This window comes from Heptranchias perlo, chromosome 34, assembly GCF_035084215.1.
Source record: "Heptranchias perlo isolate sHepPer1 chromosome 34, sHepPer1.hap1, whole genome shotgun sequence".
NCBI classification, from domain to species: Eukaryota; Metazoa; Chordata; class Chondrichthyes; order Hexanchiformes; family Hexanchidae; genus Heptranchias; species Heptranchias perlo.
In genome coordinates this window covers 31200664-31219212 of record NC_090358.1, presented here as the reverse complement: position 1 = coordinate 31219212, position 18549 = coordinate 31200664, and the positions used below count along the sequence as shown (strand labels likewise).

Here is an 18549-nt window from a genome sequence, read left to right as displayed (position 1 = left end):
GCTGAGATGATTGGCCTCCATCAACCACTACCATCTTCCTTTGTGCTCGATATGACTCCAGCCACTGGAGAGTTTTCCCCGATTCCCAATGACTTCAATTTTACTGGGGTTCCTTGCTGCCACACTCGGTCAAATGCTGCCTTGATGTCAAGGGCAGTCACTCCCACCTCACCTCTGGAATTAAGTTCTCCTGGAGGAACCCAAACTGAGCATCAGTGAGCAGGTTATTGGTGAGTAAGTGCTGCTTGATAGCACTGTCAATGACACCTTCCATCACTTTGCTGGTGATTGAGAGTAGACTGATGGGGCGGTAATTGGCCGGATTGGATTTGCCGTGTTTTTTTGTGGACAGGACATACCTGGGCAATTTTCCACAATGTTGGGTAGATGCCAGTGTTGTAGCTGTACTGGAACAGCTTGGCTCGAGGCGCAGCTGGTTCTGGAACACAAGACTTCAGCATTACAGCCGGGATGTTGTCCGGGCCCATAGCCTCGATAAACACGTTAGATTAACACATAGTTAATGTAGGCATAAACCTTTAGTACAAATTAAATCCAAGTCCTTGCCCCGTGCCCATCTCCTGCTCCAGGCATTAAACAAAATTTCCCGTGATCAGGCTTCCACTTACTGACTGTGCACTGAAAGCTGTGCTGCAAAAGTTGTAAACTGACCAGCTTTTTTGAGTGTATAGAAATCAAAGTCCAAACACCACTCTGATCTGAGCATAAAATTGATTGGTAAATTATTAGAATCCAGCATATTGAAGGTTTTTTTAATAATGCATCAACAGAATTTACAAAAGAGTACAAGCAATATTAAACAAAATCAGCAATGAGTTAAAATTCATCTTGCCCATCAATTATGGAAAATGGACAGTAAACACACCATTTAATTACTCAAAAGATTCAATTACTTTCATGTCCTTTAAAATATTATGAGGAATAAAAAGCACAAGGTGAATTTTTTTTAAAATGGAACTAAAGTGCATCTGCTGAGCAGATCAAACTGTTATCCTGTTGAATTCCCCCCTCCCTCACAATCTGTTCCTTCGTATGGAGCAGTGTGAATAAAAATACTTTAAACTCTGGGCAAGCTGGCACAGAAAAACTAGTGACAGTGGCGCACTTGGAGTGTTGGGTTAGGCTTTGGCTTGGGCCTAAATAAGCACCAGATAAAATGCACACCTGTCACAGAAGCTGTGCTACCTAAAGTGCAGCTGTCAAACAAAATTCAGAAACAGATAGCACTTTGAAATCTCCAGGCAGACAGACAGGACGTTCTTTGCTTTATTCAGAAGAATTGCACCTCACAACAGGATTTCTCTGAAGACTATGAAAAGTGGCTATCTTCATACAGAGTGCCTATGTAAATGGTGCAACATGCTGCACTTTGTCAAATGCATTTTCGGGTCTCTTGCGTGTGATGTCATTAAACAAAATTGGCCCTCAGCTGTTCACCCACCACTCCTGGTAGAATCCAACGTCTCTTTCACACATTGCTACATTTGATTTGGTCCCCACATTGCATGTGTAGTCACAGGTGTTTGATATGAACAGGCTGCTTGCTTATTCCATCTTTATATTTATAATGGGACAATTTAAACTTTGATGTTCAATTCAAAAATGTGTCTGTGTGTTAGGGAGCTGGGGGGAGGAGATTTTTTATCATCCAGAGACCTGATAAAAATAAAGAACAGAACATCTAATAGTTAAAATGATGGTGCAATTAGCTGCTGAGGAAAGCATGTTTAAGGATCTGAAGTTAATGCCATGATCAATGGAAGATTTAGAAGAACACGCTGCCCCAAGTTGTAGGACTAAAGCCCAACTACAGAACTACATGATCACAAATTCAACTTATCTGACCCACATAATTTAAAAATTACAATCTTTTTAAATGTATTTTTCATTGGAAATAAAAGTGTTGAATTTGCATTTTACTCAGCGCCGCTCACTGTAGAATTGCTACAAACATCATTGGTTGGTAAAAACGTGACAAGATCACCTTGCACACGCAGCATTCCACCTCACAATCCACACTAGCACTGACAGTGCAATCTTATGCTGCTCTTATTTCTAATACTGATTTTGGTTATTTATCCTGTGCTGACATTTCTCTCACTCCTGTTCCTAATTACTCCTTGTTTCTTTGGCAATATTTCACCTTGTTATTTTCATTATAGAGATAATTATATTTATACACAAAAGTGCCCAGAAATGATGATCAGTGTAAACCAGACTACACAAACTGAATAAAAAGTTTTTTTTTTAAAACTCACTGAGAAAATAAACTGCCAAAAGGGACATGGAAAGAAAAAAGAAAACTGCTATTCTGTAGCATTGATTGTTCCATGTTGACCAACATTAGAGAGCAGATTTTCCTGGACCCCCTCTGCCCTGGCACTAGGAGAGGCCAAAAATCCTGCAGCGTCATATTGGCTCCTCCTACCTTGCCCTGGTTTCTTTGACCCATCACAGGATCCAGGGGCAGGTCATATCCCAGGTTCCACTGGGCACCCTGGCACTGGGGAAGACAGTGAGCATTCTCCTAGGAAAATGAGCCCCCCCACCCCAATAGCATGTCTGTGATGAGCCAGCAATAGGTGCAGTTCATAAACGAGACACAAATCTCCCCTCAGATGTTTAAAGATTAGCTAAAAATTAACAAGTGAAATCAATAAAAACATTTAAAAACTATCACTAACATGTTTAAACATGAAGTGTTTTAAGCTATGAAGGAGAGCGCGGTCATGATAGAGAAACCGAAGATAATGCCCAGGAGCTTCAGCAGTCGTCCATTGTTGGAATTTAGTTCATGAGGCAAAATTTCTAAAAAGGTGATGTAAATAAATGTTCCTGCAGTGATCCCTTCCAGCAGACTCTGTACCAGGACAGTGGTGGCTGTCTTCACCTGTGAGATTATAACGCCAATCAAAATCCCCAGAGGGGACATCATTGCAAACACTATAATGTATAACATCACACGGCCTCGCTGCACATTGCTCTGTATGAGTTTCAGTGCCAGGCTGAAAACAATTATACATTTATGAAATAAAATGGCAATGAAGATCTGCAAAACCTTTGACTCTGTCTGCTGTAGACCAATGGGCAATCCCTCAAATAGAGAGTGTAAGGATAGAGAAAGGAAGAGAATAAAAGAACGGAAAGCAGAATAGGCATTGACATCAACATGGACGTGGTGATCTCTGGTTTCCTCATCATTGGTGTCTATCTGTACACAGTGGTTAATGTTGCCATCAGTGCAATGGGTTGCTGCTAGAGTACGGTGTGCAATAAGAGGGGTGGTCTCACTCAAACTGTTTCTATGGCACTCCAGAACTATTCGCTCGATGATGAGAACCAGGAAAAAACCAACTGCTATGATAAACTCTGGAAATGGAAAGTTCGTCTGCAAATATACAAATACAAACTGCTGTTAAGGGCTATAGTGTTAAAATTGCTGTAGTTTTTGTTTTGTGTTCTATAAACTTCAGAAAGCAAATCAGCTGAGAGACAATGTTAATTTTAGCTAACCTTTCAAAAATAACTGGTTGAATTTTAAGCCAACAGAAAGCCTCTAATTAACTTACCTGTGTTTTGTTGACAGTTCAAAATTAATTAATTCTAATTGCTAACAACTGAGAGAAAGCCACATAGAATCATAGAAATTTACAGTGCAGAAGGAGGCCATTCAGCCCATCATGTCCGTGCCAGCCAAAAAAGAGCCATCCAGCCTAATCCCTCTTTCCAGCACTTGGTCCATAGCCCTGTAGGTTATGGCACTTCAAGTGCACGTCCAAGCACCTTTTAAACACGATAAGGGTTTCTGCCTCTACCACCCTTCCAGGCAGTGAGTTCCAAACCTTTACCACCCTCTGGGTGAAAATTGTTTTCCTCAGACGGATGGAAAGAGACAAGCTTACATGCAAATAGAGAGAGGGAGAGACAGTGTCTTTCCTTATTCTAATTTTAATTTATAAAAGCACAAGTAAGTTGAATTTTGACAGCAAACAAAGCACCTGAGGGGAATGGATAAGAGGGAATGGGAGGAGAGGGGAGGGGAGAGAGATAACAGCAACACAAAGATGTATTCAGGAGGGGTAGGGAAGGAAAAAAGGGGGGGGGTGGCAGTATTGATCAAGGATAATATTATCGTTCTACAGAGGGATGGAATACTACAGGGTTCAAAGACTGAATCTATTTGGTTAGAGTTAAGGAATTGAAAAGGAGCTGTTTCATTGCTGGGTGTTTACTTTAGACCCCCAAATAGTGAGAAGGAGATAGAGGAGCAAATCTATAGGCAAATTTCAGAGAAATGTAAAAATATTTAAGCAGTAATAGTTGGGGTCTTCAATTACCCGAATATAGACTGGGGGAAAAAAAGAGTGTAAAGGGCAAGGAGGGTGAAGAATTCCTAAAATGTGTACAGGAGAACTTTCTAAATCAGTATGTTTCTAGCCCAACAAGGAAGGAAGCAGTGTTGGATCTAGTTCTGGGGAATGAAGTAGGGCAAGTGGAGTGTGTTTCAGTGGGAAAGCATCTAGGTAATAGTGATCATAATATAATTGGGTTTAAAGTAATTATGGAAAGGGACAAAGAAAAATCAAAGTTGAAAATACCCAACTGGAAAAGAGCCAATTTCAGTGATTTGAGAAGGGATCTAGCACAGGTGGACTGGAAACAAAAATTGGCCAGGAAAACAGTAAATGAGCAATGGCAGGCCTTCAAGGTGGAGATAGTACAAACGAAGCATGATCCCATAAGGAGGAAAGATGGGACATCCAAAGCTAGAGCTCCCTGGATGATAAAGTGACAAAGGAAATGGAGGTTAAAATAAAACAGAAAAAGGTTTATGACAAACGTAACATACAGAATATAGTCAAAAACCAGGCAGAATACAGAGATTGCAAGGGGAAATTGAAAAAGGATATAAGAGGGGCAAAGAGAGGATGAGAGAAAAGATTAGTGGGTAATATAAAAGGGAAACCAAAAATCTTTTATAAACATAAAAACAAGTAAAAGAATAGTTAAAGGAATGGTGGGGCTGATTAGGGACCAAATAGGAAATCATCTTATGGAGGCAGAGGGCATGACAGAGGTACTGAATGAGGACTTTGAATCTATCTTCACAAAAGAAGATGAAGTTAATGTTGCAGCAGAGAAGAGAGTAGAGATATTGGATAGGATGAAAATAGATAGAAAGGTGTTAAATAGGTTGACACCACTCAAAGTTAACAAGTCACCAGTCCAGATGGGATGCATCCTAGATTGCTGAGGGGAGTAAGGGTGGAGATAGAAGCTCTGACCACACTCTTTCAATCCTCCTTGGATGAGTATTGCCATAGAACTAGAGGACTGAAAATGTTACACTCCTGTTCAAAAAAGGGGAGAGGGATAAACCTGGTAACTACAGGCCAATCAGCCTAATGTCTGTGGTGGGAAAACTACCAGAGACCACTGTCAAGGACAAAATTAATTCTTGGAGAAGCATGGGTGAATAAAGGACAGCCAGCACGGCTGTCCCTTTTAAAGGCAAATCGTGTCTGACGAACCTGAGTTCTTTTGATCAAGTAACAGAGAGGGTTGATGAGGGTAGTGCAGTAGATGTTGTATCTATGGACACTCAAAAGATATTTGATAAAGTACCACATAACAGACTTATTCGGAAAATAGAAGCACATGGGATTAAAGGGACGGTGGTAACTTGGGTGCGTAATTGGCTCTGGGATAAGAGGCAGAGAGTAGTGGTGAACGGATGTTTTTCTGACTGGAGAGAAGTTTGCAGTGGGGTCCCCCAGGGTCGGTATTAGGACCATTGCTTCTCTTGTTATATAAATGACCTGGACATGGGTATAGGGAGTACAATTTCAAAGTTTGCAGATGATACAAAACTTGGCAACGTAGTAAATAGTGAGGAGGAGAGTCGGAGACTTCAGGAGGACAGAGACAGACTGGTGAAATGGGCAGACACATGGCAGATAAAATTTAATGTGGATAAGTGTGAAGTGATGCACATTGGGAGGAACAACATGGAGAGGCTGTATAATCTAAATGGTAATATTTTAAGTTTATGGTTATATTTTGCAAGAGCAGAGGGACCTGGGGTGCATACTCACAAATCTTTAAAAGGTGGCAGGGCAAGGTGATAAGGCCGTTAAGAAAGTGTATGGCTATATAAATAGGGGAATTGAATACAAAAACAAGGAAGTCCATGCTAAACTATTACAAATCACTGGTTAGGCCTCAGCTGGAGAGAAATGAGGAGAAATGTTTTTCACACAGAGGGTTGTTAAGATCTGGAACACACTTCCTGAAAGGGCGGTGGGAGCAGATTCCATAGGAACTTTCAGAAGGTAATCGGACATGTACTTGAAGAGGATTAATTTACAGGGTTATGGGGAAAAAGCTGGGGTGCGGGACTAAATTGGAAAACTTTCAAAGAGCCGGTGCAGGTACGATGGGCCGAATATGTGCGACTTAAAAATGGGGACTAAATTATATCTGCACACCTTGGTTTTCTAATCTTACTTCACCTGAAAGCTACATTTATATAGAATTACATTGAATCCACAGCATAGAAACAGGCTATTCAGCCCAACTGGTCTATGCCGGTGTTTATGCTCATGAGCCTCCTCCCACCCCTCTTTATCTATCCTATCAGCATATACTCCTATTCCTTTGTCCCTTGTGCTCATGTGGGCAAAACTGTGGCAGATGGAGTTCAATGTGAGAAAGTGTCAGGTCATCCACTTTGGACCAAAAAAAGATAGATCAGAGTATTTTCTAATTGATAAGAAGCCAGGAACTGTGGATGAGCAGAGCGATTTATGGGTCCAAGTACAGAAATCACGAAGTTAGTGGACAGGTACAAAAAATTATTAAAAAGGCTAATGAAATGTTGGCCTTTATCTCAGGGGCTGGAATACAAAGGGGAGGAAGTTATGTTACAGCTGTTCAGAGCTCTGGTCAGACCCCATCTGGAGATACAGCGTTCAGTTCTGGGCACCGCACCTCAGGAAGGATATATTGGCCTTGGAGGGGGTGCAGCGCAGATTCACCAGAATAAGAACATAAGAAACAGGAGCAGGAGTAGGCCAATCGGCCCCTCGAGCCTGCTCCGCCATTCAATAAGATCATGGCTGATCTGATCCTAACCTCAAATCTAAATTCATGTCCAATTTCCTGCCCGCTCCCCATAACCCCTAATTCCCTTTACTTCTAGGAAACTGTCTATTTCTGTTTTAAATTTATTTAATGATGTAGCTTCCACAGCTTCCTGGGGCAGCAAATTCCACAGACTTACTACCCTCTGAGTGAAGAAGTTTCTCCTCATCTCAGTTTTGAAAGAGCAGCCCCTTATTCTAAGATTATGCCCCCTAGTTCTAGTTTCACCCATCCTTGGGAACATCCTTACCACATCCACCCGATCAAGCCCCTTCACAATCTTATATGTTTCAATAAGATCGCCTCTCATTCTTCTGAACTCCAATGAGTAGAGTCCCAATCTACTCAACCTCTCCTCATATGTCCGCCCCCTCATCCCCGGGATTAACCGAGTGAACCTTCTTTGTACTGCCTCGAGAGCAAGTATGTCTTTTCTTAAGTATGGACACCAAAACTGTATGCAGTATTCCAGGTGCGGTCTCACCAATACCTTATATAACTGCAGCAATACCTCCCTGTATTTATATCCGATCCCCCGAGCAATAAAAGCCAACATTCCGTTGGCCTTCTTGATCACCTGCTGCACCTGCATACTAACTTTTTGATTTTCTTGCACTAGGACCCCCAGATCCCTTTGTACTGCAGTACTTTCCAGTTTCTTGCCATTAAGATAATAATTTGCTCTCTGATTTTTCCTGCCAAAGTGCATAACCTCACATTTTCCAATATTGTATTGCATCTGCCAAATCTCCGCCCACTCACCCAGCCTGTCTATATCCCTCTGTAGGTTTTTATGTCCTCCTCACTCTCTACTTTCCCTCCTATCTTTGTATCATCTGCAAACTTTGATATGTTACACTCGGTCCCCTCCTCCAAATCGTTAATATAGATTGTAAAGAGTTGGGGACCCAGCACCGACCCCTGCGGAACACAGGTTGCCAGTCCGAGAATGAACCATTTATCCCAACTCTCTGCTTCCTGTTAGATAACCAATCCTCCACCCATGCCAGAATATTACCCCCAATCCAGTGATTCTTTATCTTGAGCAATAATCTTTTATGTGGCACCTTGTCGAATGCCTTCTGGAAGTCTAAATACACTACGTCCACTGGTTCCCCTTTATCCACCCTGTACGTTATGTCCTCAAAGAACTCAAGCAAATTTGTCAGACATGACTTCCCCTTCGTAAAGCCATGCTGACTTTGTCCTATTAAATTATGTTTATCCAAATGTTCCGCTACTGTCTCCTTAATAATAGACTCCAAAATTTTACCCACCACAGATGTTAGGCTAACTGGTCTATAATTTCCAGCCTTCTGCCTACTACCCTTTTTAAATAAGGGTGTTACATGAGCAGTTTTCCAATCTGCCGGGACCTTTGCAGAGTCCAGAGAATTTTGGAAAATTATTACCAAAGCATCCACAATCCCGACTGCCACTTCCCTCAAGACCCTCGGATGTAAGCCATCAGGTCCAGGGGATTTATCCGCCTTGAGTCCCATTAATTTACTGAGTACCAATTCCTTAGTGATTTTAATCGTATTTAGCTCCTCCCCCGCTAGAGCCCCCTGTTTGTCCAGTGTTGGGATATTCTTAGTGTCCTCTACCGTAAAGACTGAAACAAAATATTTGTTCAGCATTTTTGTCATCTCCATGTTTCCCACCATTAATTTCCCGGTCTCATCCTCTAAGGGACCTACGTTTGCCTTAGCCACCCTTTTTATATAACTGTAGAAACTCTTGCTATCTGTTTTTATATTTTTTGCTAATTTATTTTCATAATCTATCTTCCCTTTCTTAATCAATCCTTTAGTTACTTTTTGCTGATACTAGGACTCCAATGGTTAGATTATGAGGAGAGTTTACATAAACTAGGCTTGTATTCCCTGGAATATAGAAGGTTAAGGGGTGATTTGATTGAGGTTTTCAGGGTTTTGAAAGGAATTGATAGGGTAGATGGAGAGAAACTTTTTCCACTGGTGGGGGAGTCTTGGGACAAGAGCCAGGCCATTCAGGAGAGAAGTTGGGAAACGCTTCTTCACACATGGGATGATAGAAGTGTGGCACTCTCTCTCACAAAAAGCAGTAGATGCTCGCTCAATTAATAATTTTAAATGAGATCAATAGATTTTTGCTAGCCAAGGGTATTAAGGGATATGGATCCAAAGGGGTTTAGGAACATAAGACCATTTGGCTAACAACCTTGGTTTGATTGAACCTTCTTGCCTTCTCATTATATCCCTCAAGCCCCTCTTTTTTTATGACAATTTGCTTCAATAATGGTTCATTAGTGGGCTTTCCCATTCACTTGTTCCATGTATGGATGTCTCTTTGTGTGAAATACTCTGCCTAGTTTTTGAATCCTTTGTCAGTGTGAATGTCTGGATCAACTTCATAATTTTGAAAAGTTGTACTATATTATTTTGCAATCTCTGTGCATTATTTCCTTGTACTGTCACTATGGTATCAACGACACAAACTCTTAGCCTTTTCCAAAGAAAAAAGTTTAAAGACATTAATGACTTGGATATGAATGTAAAAGGTATGATCAGTAAGTTCGCTGATGATACAAAAATTGGTAGGGTGGTAAATAGCGAGGAGGATAGCCTCAGTCTGCAGGACGATATAGATGGGTTGGTCAGATGGGCGGAACAGTGGCAAATGGAATTTAACCCGGAAAAGTGCGAGGTGATGCACTTTGGAGGGACTAACAAGGCAAGGGAATACACAATGAATGGGAGGACCCTAGGCAAGACAGAGGGTCAGAGGGATCTTGGTGTGCAAGTTCACAGATCCCTGAAGGCGGCGGAACAGGTAGATAAGGTGGTAAAGAAGGCATATGGGATACTTGCCTTTATTAGCCGAGGCATAGAATATAAGAGCAAGGAGGTTATGATGGAGCTGTATAAAACACTGGTTAGGCCACAGCTGGAGTACTGTGTGCAGTTCTGGTCGCCACACAACAGGAAGGATGTGATCGCTTTGGAGAGGGTGCAGAGGAGATTCACCAGGATGTTACCAGGGCTGGAGCGCTTCAGCTATGAAGAGAGACTGGGAAGATTGGGTTTGTTTTCCTTGGAGCAGAGGAGGCTGAGGGGGGACATGATTGAGGTGTACAAAATTATGAGGGGCACAGATAGGATGGATACTAAGGAGCTTTTTCCCTTCGTTGAGGGTTCTATAACAAGGGGACATAGATTCAAGGTAAAAGGCGGGAGGTTTAGAGGGGATTTTAGAAAGAACTTTTTCACCCAGAGGGTGGTTGGAGTCTGGAACTCACTGTCTGAAAGGGTTGTGGAGGCAGGAACCCTCACAACATTCAAGAAGCATTTGGATGAGCACTTGAAATGCCATAGCATACAAGGCTACGGACCAAATGCTGGAATATGGGATTAGAGTAGACAGGGCTGATGGCCGGCGCGGACACGATGGGCCGAAGGGCCTCTATCCGTGCTGTATAACTCTATGACTCTAACTGTTTTTACAAACTTAGCAACTGCAGCAACAAAGATGTTCCCAGTGGATCGAGAACTGCCTTAATGATGACAAGACCCCTTTAAAGGACAAATGTTCATCCACCCTCTCAAAAAGCTTTGACCACAAAGATAAAATAAAGCCATACGTCAACTTGCAATTTCTCCAGCTCCTCATTAATATGAGAAAAATAATCTGGTATCACATCCAATAGGCAAGCAGCAAGAAAAACTCCTCCAGCAACACAGCTGCACAAGCTCAGCATCAACTGACGGCTTCCTGCAACAAGGGAAACAGGCCGGCATTAATGCAAGGTGCAAATATTAGTTCACAGACGCATCGTAACAGGAGATCTGAGCAGTTACGGAATGGAGTGCATGACATACAAGAGATCAGAAATCGGCTCACTAATGAAGAGATTTATCAAATGCAGCCTCTTCCAAATTACTGGACCATATTTAAAGCATTTGATTTAAAGCCATCTGAGCCCGTTAGTGATGGTGCTGCTATTATGGATCTCCTGAAGGAGAAATCAGGTAAACTCCACAATAACCTCAAAAACCCAATACTTAGCTCTACGTAAAACCCGTAAATACCCACTATCACTTAAAAGTTAGCCCTACGTACAACCCTTAAATCCGCACTATCCCTCAAAACACCCAATATTTAGCCTTACGTACTACCCTTAAATCCCCACTAATTCCCAAACCACCGAATAGGTAGCTGCCCGCATTACCCTTAAATCTCAACTATACCCCAAAGCACACAATAGCCCTACGTACCACCCTTAAAATCCTACAATCACCCAACAGTTTGCCCTACGCACTACCCTTAAATCCCCAGTATCACCTCAAACAGCCAATAGTTTGCCTTACGTACTACCCTTAAATCCCCAGTGTCACCCTAATCGCCTAATAGTTAGCTCTACGCACTACCCTTAAATCCCCACTACAAACACCGAATAGTTAGCTCTACGTACTAGCCTTAAATGCCCTCTATCACCTCAAAAACCCAATAGTTAGCCCTACGCACTACCCTTAAATCCACACTACAAACACCCAATAGTTAGCTCTACGCACTACCCTTAAATCCCCACTACAAACACCAAATAGTTAGGTCTACGTACTAGCCTTAAATGCCCTCTATCACCTCAAAGACCCAATAGTTAGCCCTACGCCGTACCCTTAAATCCACACTATCATACAAAAACACCTTAAAGTTAGCCCTATGTACCAGAGGTCCTACACCTCTTGGTGCCAAAGGACTGGAGAATTGCAAATGTTACACCCTCTTTTGAACAAGGGTGGAAGGATAAACCCGGCAACTAAAGGCCAGTCAGTTTAACCTCGGTCATGGGGAAGCTTTTAGAAACGATAATCCGGGCAAAATTGATAGTCACTTGGACAAGTGTGGATTAATCAAGGAAAGTCAGCATGGATTTGTTAAAAGCAAATAGTGTTTAATTGAGTTTTTTGATGAGGTAACAGGGAGGGTCAATGAGGGCATTGCGGTTGATGTGGTGTATATGGAATTCCAAAAGGCGTTTGATAAAGTGCCACATAATAGGCTTGTCAGCAAAGTTGAAGCCCATGGAATAAAAGGGGGCAGTGGCAGCATGGATACGAAATTGGCTAAGTGACAGGAAACAGATAGTAGTGGTGAACGGTTGTTTTTCGGACTGGAGGAAGATGTACAGTGATGTTCCCCGGGGGTCGGTACTAGGACCACTGCTTTTCTTGATCTATATTAATGATTTGGATTTGGGTGCACAGGGCACAATTTCAAAATTTGCAGATGACACAAAACTTGGAAGTGTAGTGAACAGTGAGGAGGATAGTGATAGACTTCAAGAGGAGATAGACAGGCTGGTGGAATGGGCGGACACATGGCAGATGAAATTTAACGCAAAGAAGTGCGAAGTCATATATTTTGGTAGGAAGAATGAGGAGATGCAACATAAACTAAATGGCACAATTCTAATGGGGATGCAGGAACAGAGAGACCTGGGGGTATATGTGCACAAATCTTTGAAGGTGCAGGACAAGTTGAGAAGGCTGTTAAAAAAGCATATGGGATCCTGGGCTTTATTAATAGAGGCATAGGCCACGATAATAGCGGGGAGGAGGGATGGCAGCGCGGTGGGCGATTGGGCGCGTGGGTAACCCACCCAATAAAATCTGTCCGTTCCCCATGCAATCACGGGCAAATTGGAGCCAATTAACATGGCTTCCAGGTTTCCCTTCGGAAGGCTGCGCAGTGGGCGGACTGCGCACCCGCATCACGGGCTGTCAGCTGGAGGTGCTCTATTTAAAGGGGCAGTCCTCCAATGGCTGCTGCTGGAGCAAACACCCAAATAGCACAAAGGAGCAGCCCAGGGGAAAGGCTGCTCCAAGATTCAGTGATTTCTCACTCCAGGTGCTACTGGGTGGGGTGAAGAGGAGAAGGGATGTGTTCTACCCGGCGGATTGGAGGAAGTGCCCTGCCTCTGCCACCAAGAAGGCCCGGCTCGAGGTGGCAGAGGAGGTCACCAGCAGCAGCAACATCTCTCACACCTGGATCCAGTGCAGGAAGCGCTTCAATGACCTAACTAGGTCAGTCAAAGTGAGTACACTTACTCATTCTCCAACATTCCATCTTCCAAATCACCGCTCCCAACTCATTCTGCACTGCCAACACTATATCACATCACTCCTCACACCCACTCAAAGCTCATCCTCAACTTACCTGCACTTCCTCACCTCCACATTACTCACCCCACCACTACCACTCAACACAGTCTTCAAACAACGTCATGGCTCTGTCTCATACTCACCCTCTGATGCATCTCTTTCACGGTCAGCCTCACCCAAACCAATGCATTCATCGGTTGGCCATGTCACCATCACTCACTCACGTGTCTGTACTTTCTCCCCTTATAGGAGAAGAGAGCCCAGATTGCACGGGAGAGGGCGAGGAACGGAGGGGGTCCACAACAGATAGTCGTCCTCTCGGACGTGGAGCAGGAGGCGCTGGAGCTGAGCCACACCCTCGAGTGCCTGTCCATCGAGGACGCCGAGACTAGCACCTGACAAACGTCTGATGACAGAACTTTAACATTCAGCACACACAATATGAATTGATGTTAACATGCCTTGCCATCTTCAGCACCTCAACATCTGTGATCATGCTTAATATTGCCTTCTGTTCTCTTACAGGGCCTTCAGCGACTGCCGTGACGGCGGAGGGTGATTCCTCAGAGGACCTGCTGGTCCCAGTCCGCAGTTCGTTGGGGTCGCACATGATAAGTCACCACACATGTGAGCAGGAGCAGACACTGGTGGCAGGGTCAGCTGTGGAGAGTCCGCGTCAGTGGGAGCACTCCTCTCCAGTCTCTGCTCAGCTGGACACAGATGCTGAACCCTGGGGGCCCATCCTTTAAAAGGAGAATGATCGAGGGGCAGCAGCACATTTGCGAGGTGCTGGAACAGGTGCTGTTGCCCCTCGATCATTCTCCACACTCTCCACAATCGCGGAGAGGATGGAGGAGTCCAACTCCTGCATCAGGGGAATGATGGCACAGGTACAGGAGGGAATCTCACAATCGCGGAGAGGATGGAGGAGTCTAACTCCTGCATCAGGGGAATGATGGCACAGGTACAGGAGGGAATCTCTGAGATAATGTCACAGGAACGTGAGGGCATCTCTGAGATAGTGTCGCGGGTAAGTGCGGGAATGTCTGCGATGGAGAGAAGGCTAGCCTCCATCGAGCTTCAAGCATGGCTCACAAATGAGTCCATTCAGGCCCTGACAACAGCCGTTCGGGCTCAGGGCGAGTAACATTCTGCCGCCTTAAACAGTCTGGCAGATACACTAGCAGTGGCCTCACAAGGCTTCACACATGTCCTCCAAACTGTCGTCCAGGAGAGTGGCAGGAGTGATGTGAGCCTGGCCCAGGGGAGGGATGATGGCGAAAGGGGACATGGAAATGGGGACGCCACTCAAAGCCTATGGTTCCCTGTTTTCTCTCTCCCTCCTTTCTTGAATAGCGGAGTTACATTTTCTACCTTCCAATCCACTGGTACTGTTCTAGAATCTAGGAAATTCTGGAAGATCAAAACCAATACATCCACTATCTTCGCAGCCACCTCTGTTAAAACGCTACCTACGCATCACCCTTAAATCCCCACTGTCCCCCAGAGCACTCATTAGTTAGCCCTACACAGTACCTGTAAATCCCCACTGTCCCCCAGAGCACTCAATAGTTAGCCCTACACAGTACCTGTAAATCCCCACTGTTACCCAAAACGCCCAATAGTTAGTTCTATGTACTACCCTTGAATCCCCACTATCCCTTAAAACACCCAAAATTTTGACAAAGAAATAGCAGTGGGTAATATTTAAAATGGTGATAATAGAGTCCAGGAGAAATACATTCCTATAAGAAGCAAGACAAACTAGCCAGTAATGAATCATGGATGAATAAAGAGGTAAGGATAAAATTGAAACTAAAGAAAAAGATATTCTCCAAGTACATAGACAAATAAAGCAGAGGATGACAAAAGGGAATACGGGGAGGTTAGGAAAGAAGTAAAAAAAAATTAGGAAAGCAAAGAGGAACTATGAGATTAATCAAGGAATATAAAAAGAAATAGTGAAGTATTCTACTGACACATAAATAACAAAAGAAAAATCAGTATACTGATAGGGCCACTAAGGGATGCACAAGATAAACTCAGTGAAATGGCAGAAATATTGAATCGTTACTTTGCCTCCATATTTACCAGGGAGACTAACAAGGTGGGCAGGACATTAGAAGAAGAAATTGAAGAAGATATTAAAACATTTAAGATAGAAAATGTTTCAATCTTCCAATCCTCCTTAGATATGGGGATGGTGCCGCAGGACTGGAGGATGACAAACGTCACACCCCTGTTCAAAAAAGGGGAGAGGGATAAACCCGACAATTACAGGCCAGTCAGCCTAACAGGTGGGGAAACTTTTAGAGACAATAGGCCGGAAATTGCTCCGACCGACGTGGCAAAGTCCGCAGCAGCCCCACGAAGAAAATGAACAAATTTAATTTATTCCATGTCCGTGGCGTGGAACTGTTTGAATTTAGAAGCTGGAAATAAATCGTGAGATCAGGCCAGCCTTGGAACAGCGTGGGCTGCTGTGCAGGGCAAACGGCTGTGAGAATGGAAGCCACCCCTCATTGAATAAAACTCATTCATTTAAAGTGACATTCTCTATGTTAGTGTAAATAATATACCTAATTATAAAAAGCCAAGCAAATGATTTAATTTACTGAAACTTACAGAAGTTAAAAGTAACTTTTTTTATTTTAAAATTTGGGCTGTAACGTTTGTCATCCTCCAGTCCCCATATCTAAGGAGGATTGGAAGATTGAAACATTTTCTATCTTAAATGTTTTAATATCCTCTTCGATCTCTTCTTCTAATGTCCTTTTATTTTTTTTTAAATGATAAAATATTCAAATGAGAGTAATTCCACATTTTTAAAATTTAATTTTTTGTTGTTTCGCAGTCATTAACAGTCACTGCGCTTTTAAAAAGTAGTGTTGGGCTGGTAGTTTCAAGCCTACCTTCTCATGGCGTAAGTATCTTCATTCCAGCTGGGCAGTTTCGGAATGTTTCCTGATTGTAGCGTAGTGTGGTCCTTTAAACCGTGACCACCAAAACGCAGCTGAACCAATCGGAGCAAGTTCATGATTTCGGGGTTTTACTGCGCGTTCGGAACTTGCTCTGATGAATTTGCCGGCGGTTGGAGAGGACGCCTTAACAGAGGAGCGTCCAAGGTAAGCAATTTCTGGTCCAATAATCAGGGACAAAATAAATTGGCACTTGGAAAAAATGGGCTAATAAATGAAAGTCAGCATGGATTTGCTAAAGGAATCATGTTTGACTAACTTGTTTGAGTTCTTTGATGAAGTAACAGAGTGGGTTAGGGTTGATGAGGGTAGTGCAGCTGATGTTGTGTACATGGACTTTCAAAAGGCATTTAATAAAGAATCACCTAATAGACTTGTTAGCAAAATTAAAGCCCATGGGATTAAAGGGACAGTAACAGCATGGATACAAAATTGGCTAAGGGACAGAAAGCAGAGAGTAGTGGTGAATGGTTGTTTTTCAGACTGGAGGGAAGTATACAGTGGTGTTCCCCAGGGGTCAGTATGGGGATCACTGCTCTTTTTGATATATATTAATGACCTGGACTTGGGCATAGAGGGTGTGATTTCAAAGTTTGTAGATGACACGAGGTGTATAGGAAAGATAGGGAAGGAAAGAAAGGAGGGGGTGGCAGTATTAATTAAGGAGGATATTGCAGTGAAGGAGAGAGAGAATGTCCTGGAGGGGTTATTTGATTAGAGTTAAGAAACAATAGAGGTGCCATTACACTACTGGGTGTATTGTATCGGGCACCAACTAGGGGGAAAGATACAGAGGAGCAAATTTGCAGGGAAATTACAGAGAGGCGCAAAAGCTAAAGAGTAGTGATAACTGGGGACTTCAACTATCCTAATATAGACTGGGTTAGTAATAATATAAGGGGCAAAGAGGGGGAGGAATTTTTTAAATGTGTTCAGGAGAACTTTCTTGACCAGTACGTTCCCAGCCATTGCTGGATTTGGTTCTAGGGAATGAGACGGGCCAAGTGGAGCAAGTGTCAGTGGGGGAACATTTAGAGAGCAGTGATCGTAGTATCATAAGGTTCAGAATAGCTATGGAAAAGGACTCTGTCCACTCTAAAATAAAAATACTAATTGGAGGAGGGCCAATTTGAATGGGATGAGAACAGATCTGGCCCTGGTAAATTGGAATCAAAGATTGGCAGGCAAAACTGTAATTGAACAGTGGGCAGGCTTTAAGGAGGAGATGGTTCGGATACAGTCTAGGCACATTCCAACGAGGGAGAAAGGGCAACTAAAGCCAGAGCTCCCTGGATGACAAGAGATAGAGAGTAAGATGAAACAAAAAAAAAGGGGGCATATGACAGATGTCAGGTTGATAACACAAGTGAGAACCAGGCAGAATATAGAAAGTTCAGAGTGGAAGTGAAAAAAGAAATAAGAGGGGCAAAGAGAGAGTATGAGAATAGACTGGCGGCCAACATAAAAGGGAATCCAAAAGTCTTCTATAGGCATGCAAACAGTAAATGGGTAGTAAGAGGAGGGGTGGGGCTGATTAAGGATCAAAAAGGAGATCTACTCATGGAGGCAGAGGGCATGGCCGAGGTACTAAATGAGTATTTTGCATCTGTCTTTACCAAGGAAGAAGATGCTGCCAGAGTCTCAGTAAAGGAAGGTGTAGTTGAGATACTAGATGGGCTAAAAATTGATAAAGAACAGGTGCAAGAAAGGCTGACTGTACTTAAAATAGATAAGTCACCCGTCTGGATGGGATGCGTCCTAGGTTGCTGAGGGAAATAAGAGTGGAAATTGCAGAGGTTCTGGCCATAATCTTCCAAACATCCTTAGATACGGGGGTGGTGCCAGAGGACTGGAGAATTGCCAATGTTACACCCTTGTTCAAAAAAGGGTGTAAGGATAAACCCAGCAAATACAGGCCAGTCAGTTTAACCTGAGTGATGGGGAAACTTTTAGAAACGATAATCCAGGACAGAATTAACAGTCACTTAGACAAGTGTGGGTTAATTTGGGAAAGCCAGCAGGGATTTGTTCAAGGCAAATCGTGCTTAACCAACTTTTTTTTTTATTGGTTAATGGGTTGTGGTCGTCGCTGGCAAGGCCAGCATTTATTGCCCATCCCTAATTGCCCTTGAGAAGGTGGTGGTGAGCCACCTTCTTTAACCGCTGAAGTCCGTGCTGTGAAAGTTCTCCCACAGTGCTGTTAGGAAGGGAGTTGCAGGATTTTGACCCAGCGACCATGAAAGAACGGTGATATATTTCCAAGT

At 43.2% G+C, this 18549-nt stretch overlaps 1 protein-coding gene across 1 annotated transcript in view; it reads right to left on the bottom strand.

Annotated features, from left to right (window-relative positions):
- Window positions 1-759: 759 nt before the first annotated feature.
- Window positions 760-18549, bottom strand: part of slc39a1 (solute carrier family 39 member 1) — a 31698-nt gene continuing 13908 nt past the window's right edge. Inside the window, exons 2-3 of the mRNA XM_067971186.1 lie at window positions 10787-10917; window positions 760-3409 (exon numbers count right to left, since the gene is read on the bottom strand). Of these exons, the coding sequence (XP_067827287.1) occupies window positions 2726-3409; window positions 10787-10917 (815 nt within the window). The 3' untranslated portion in view covers window positions 760-2725. The remainder of the gene's footprint in view (window positions 3410-10786; window positions 10918-18549) is intronic.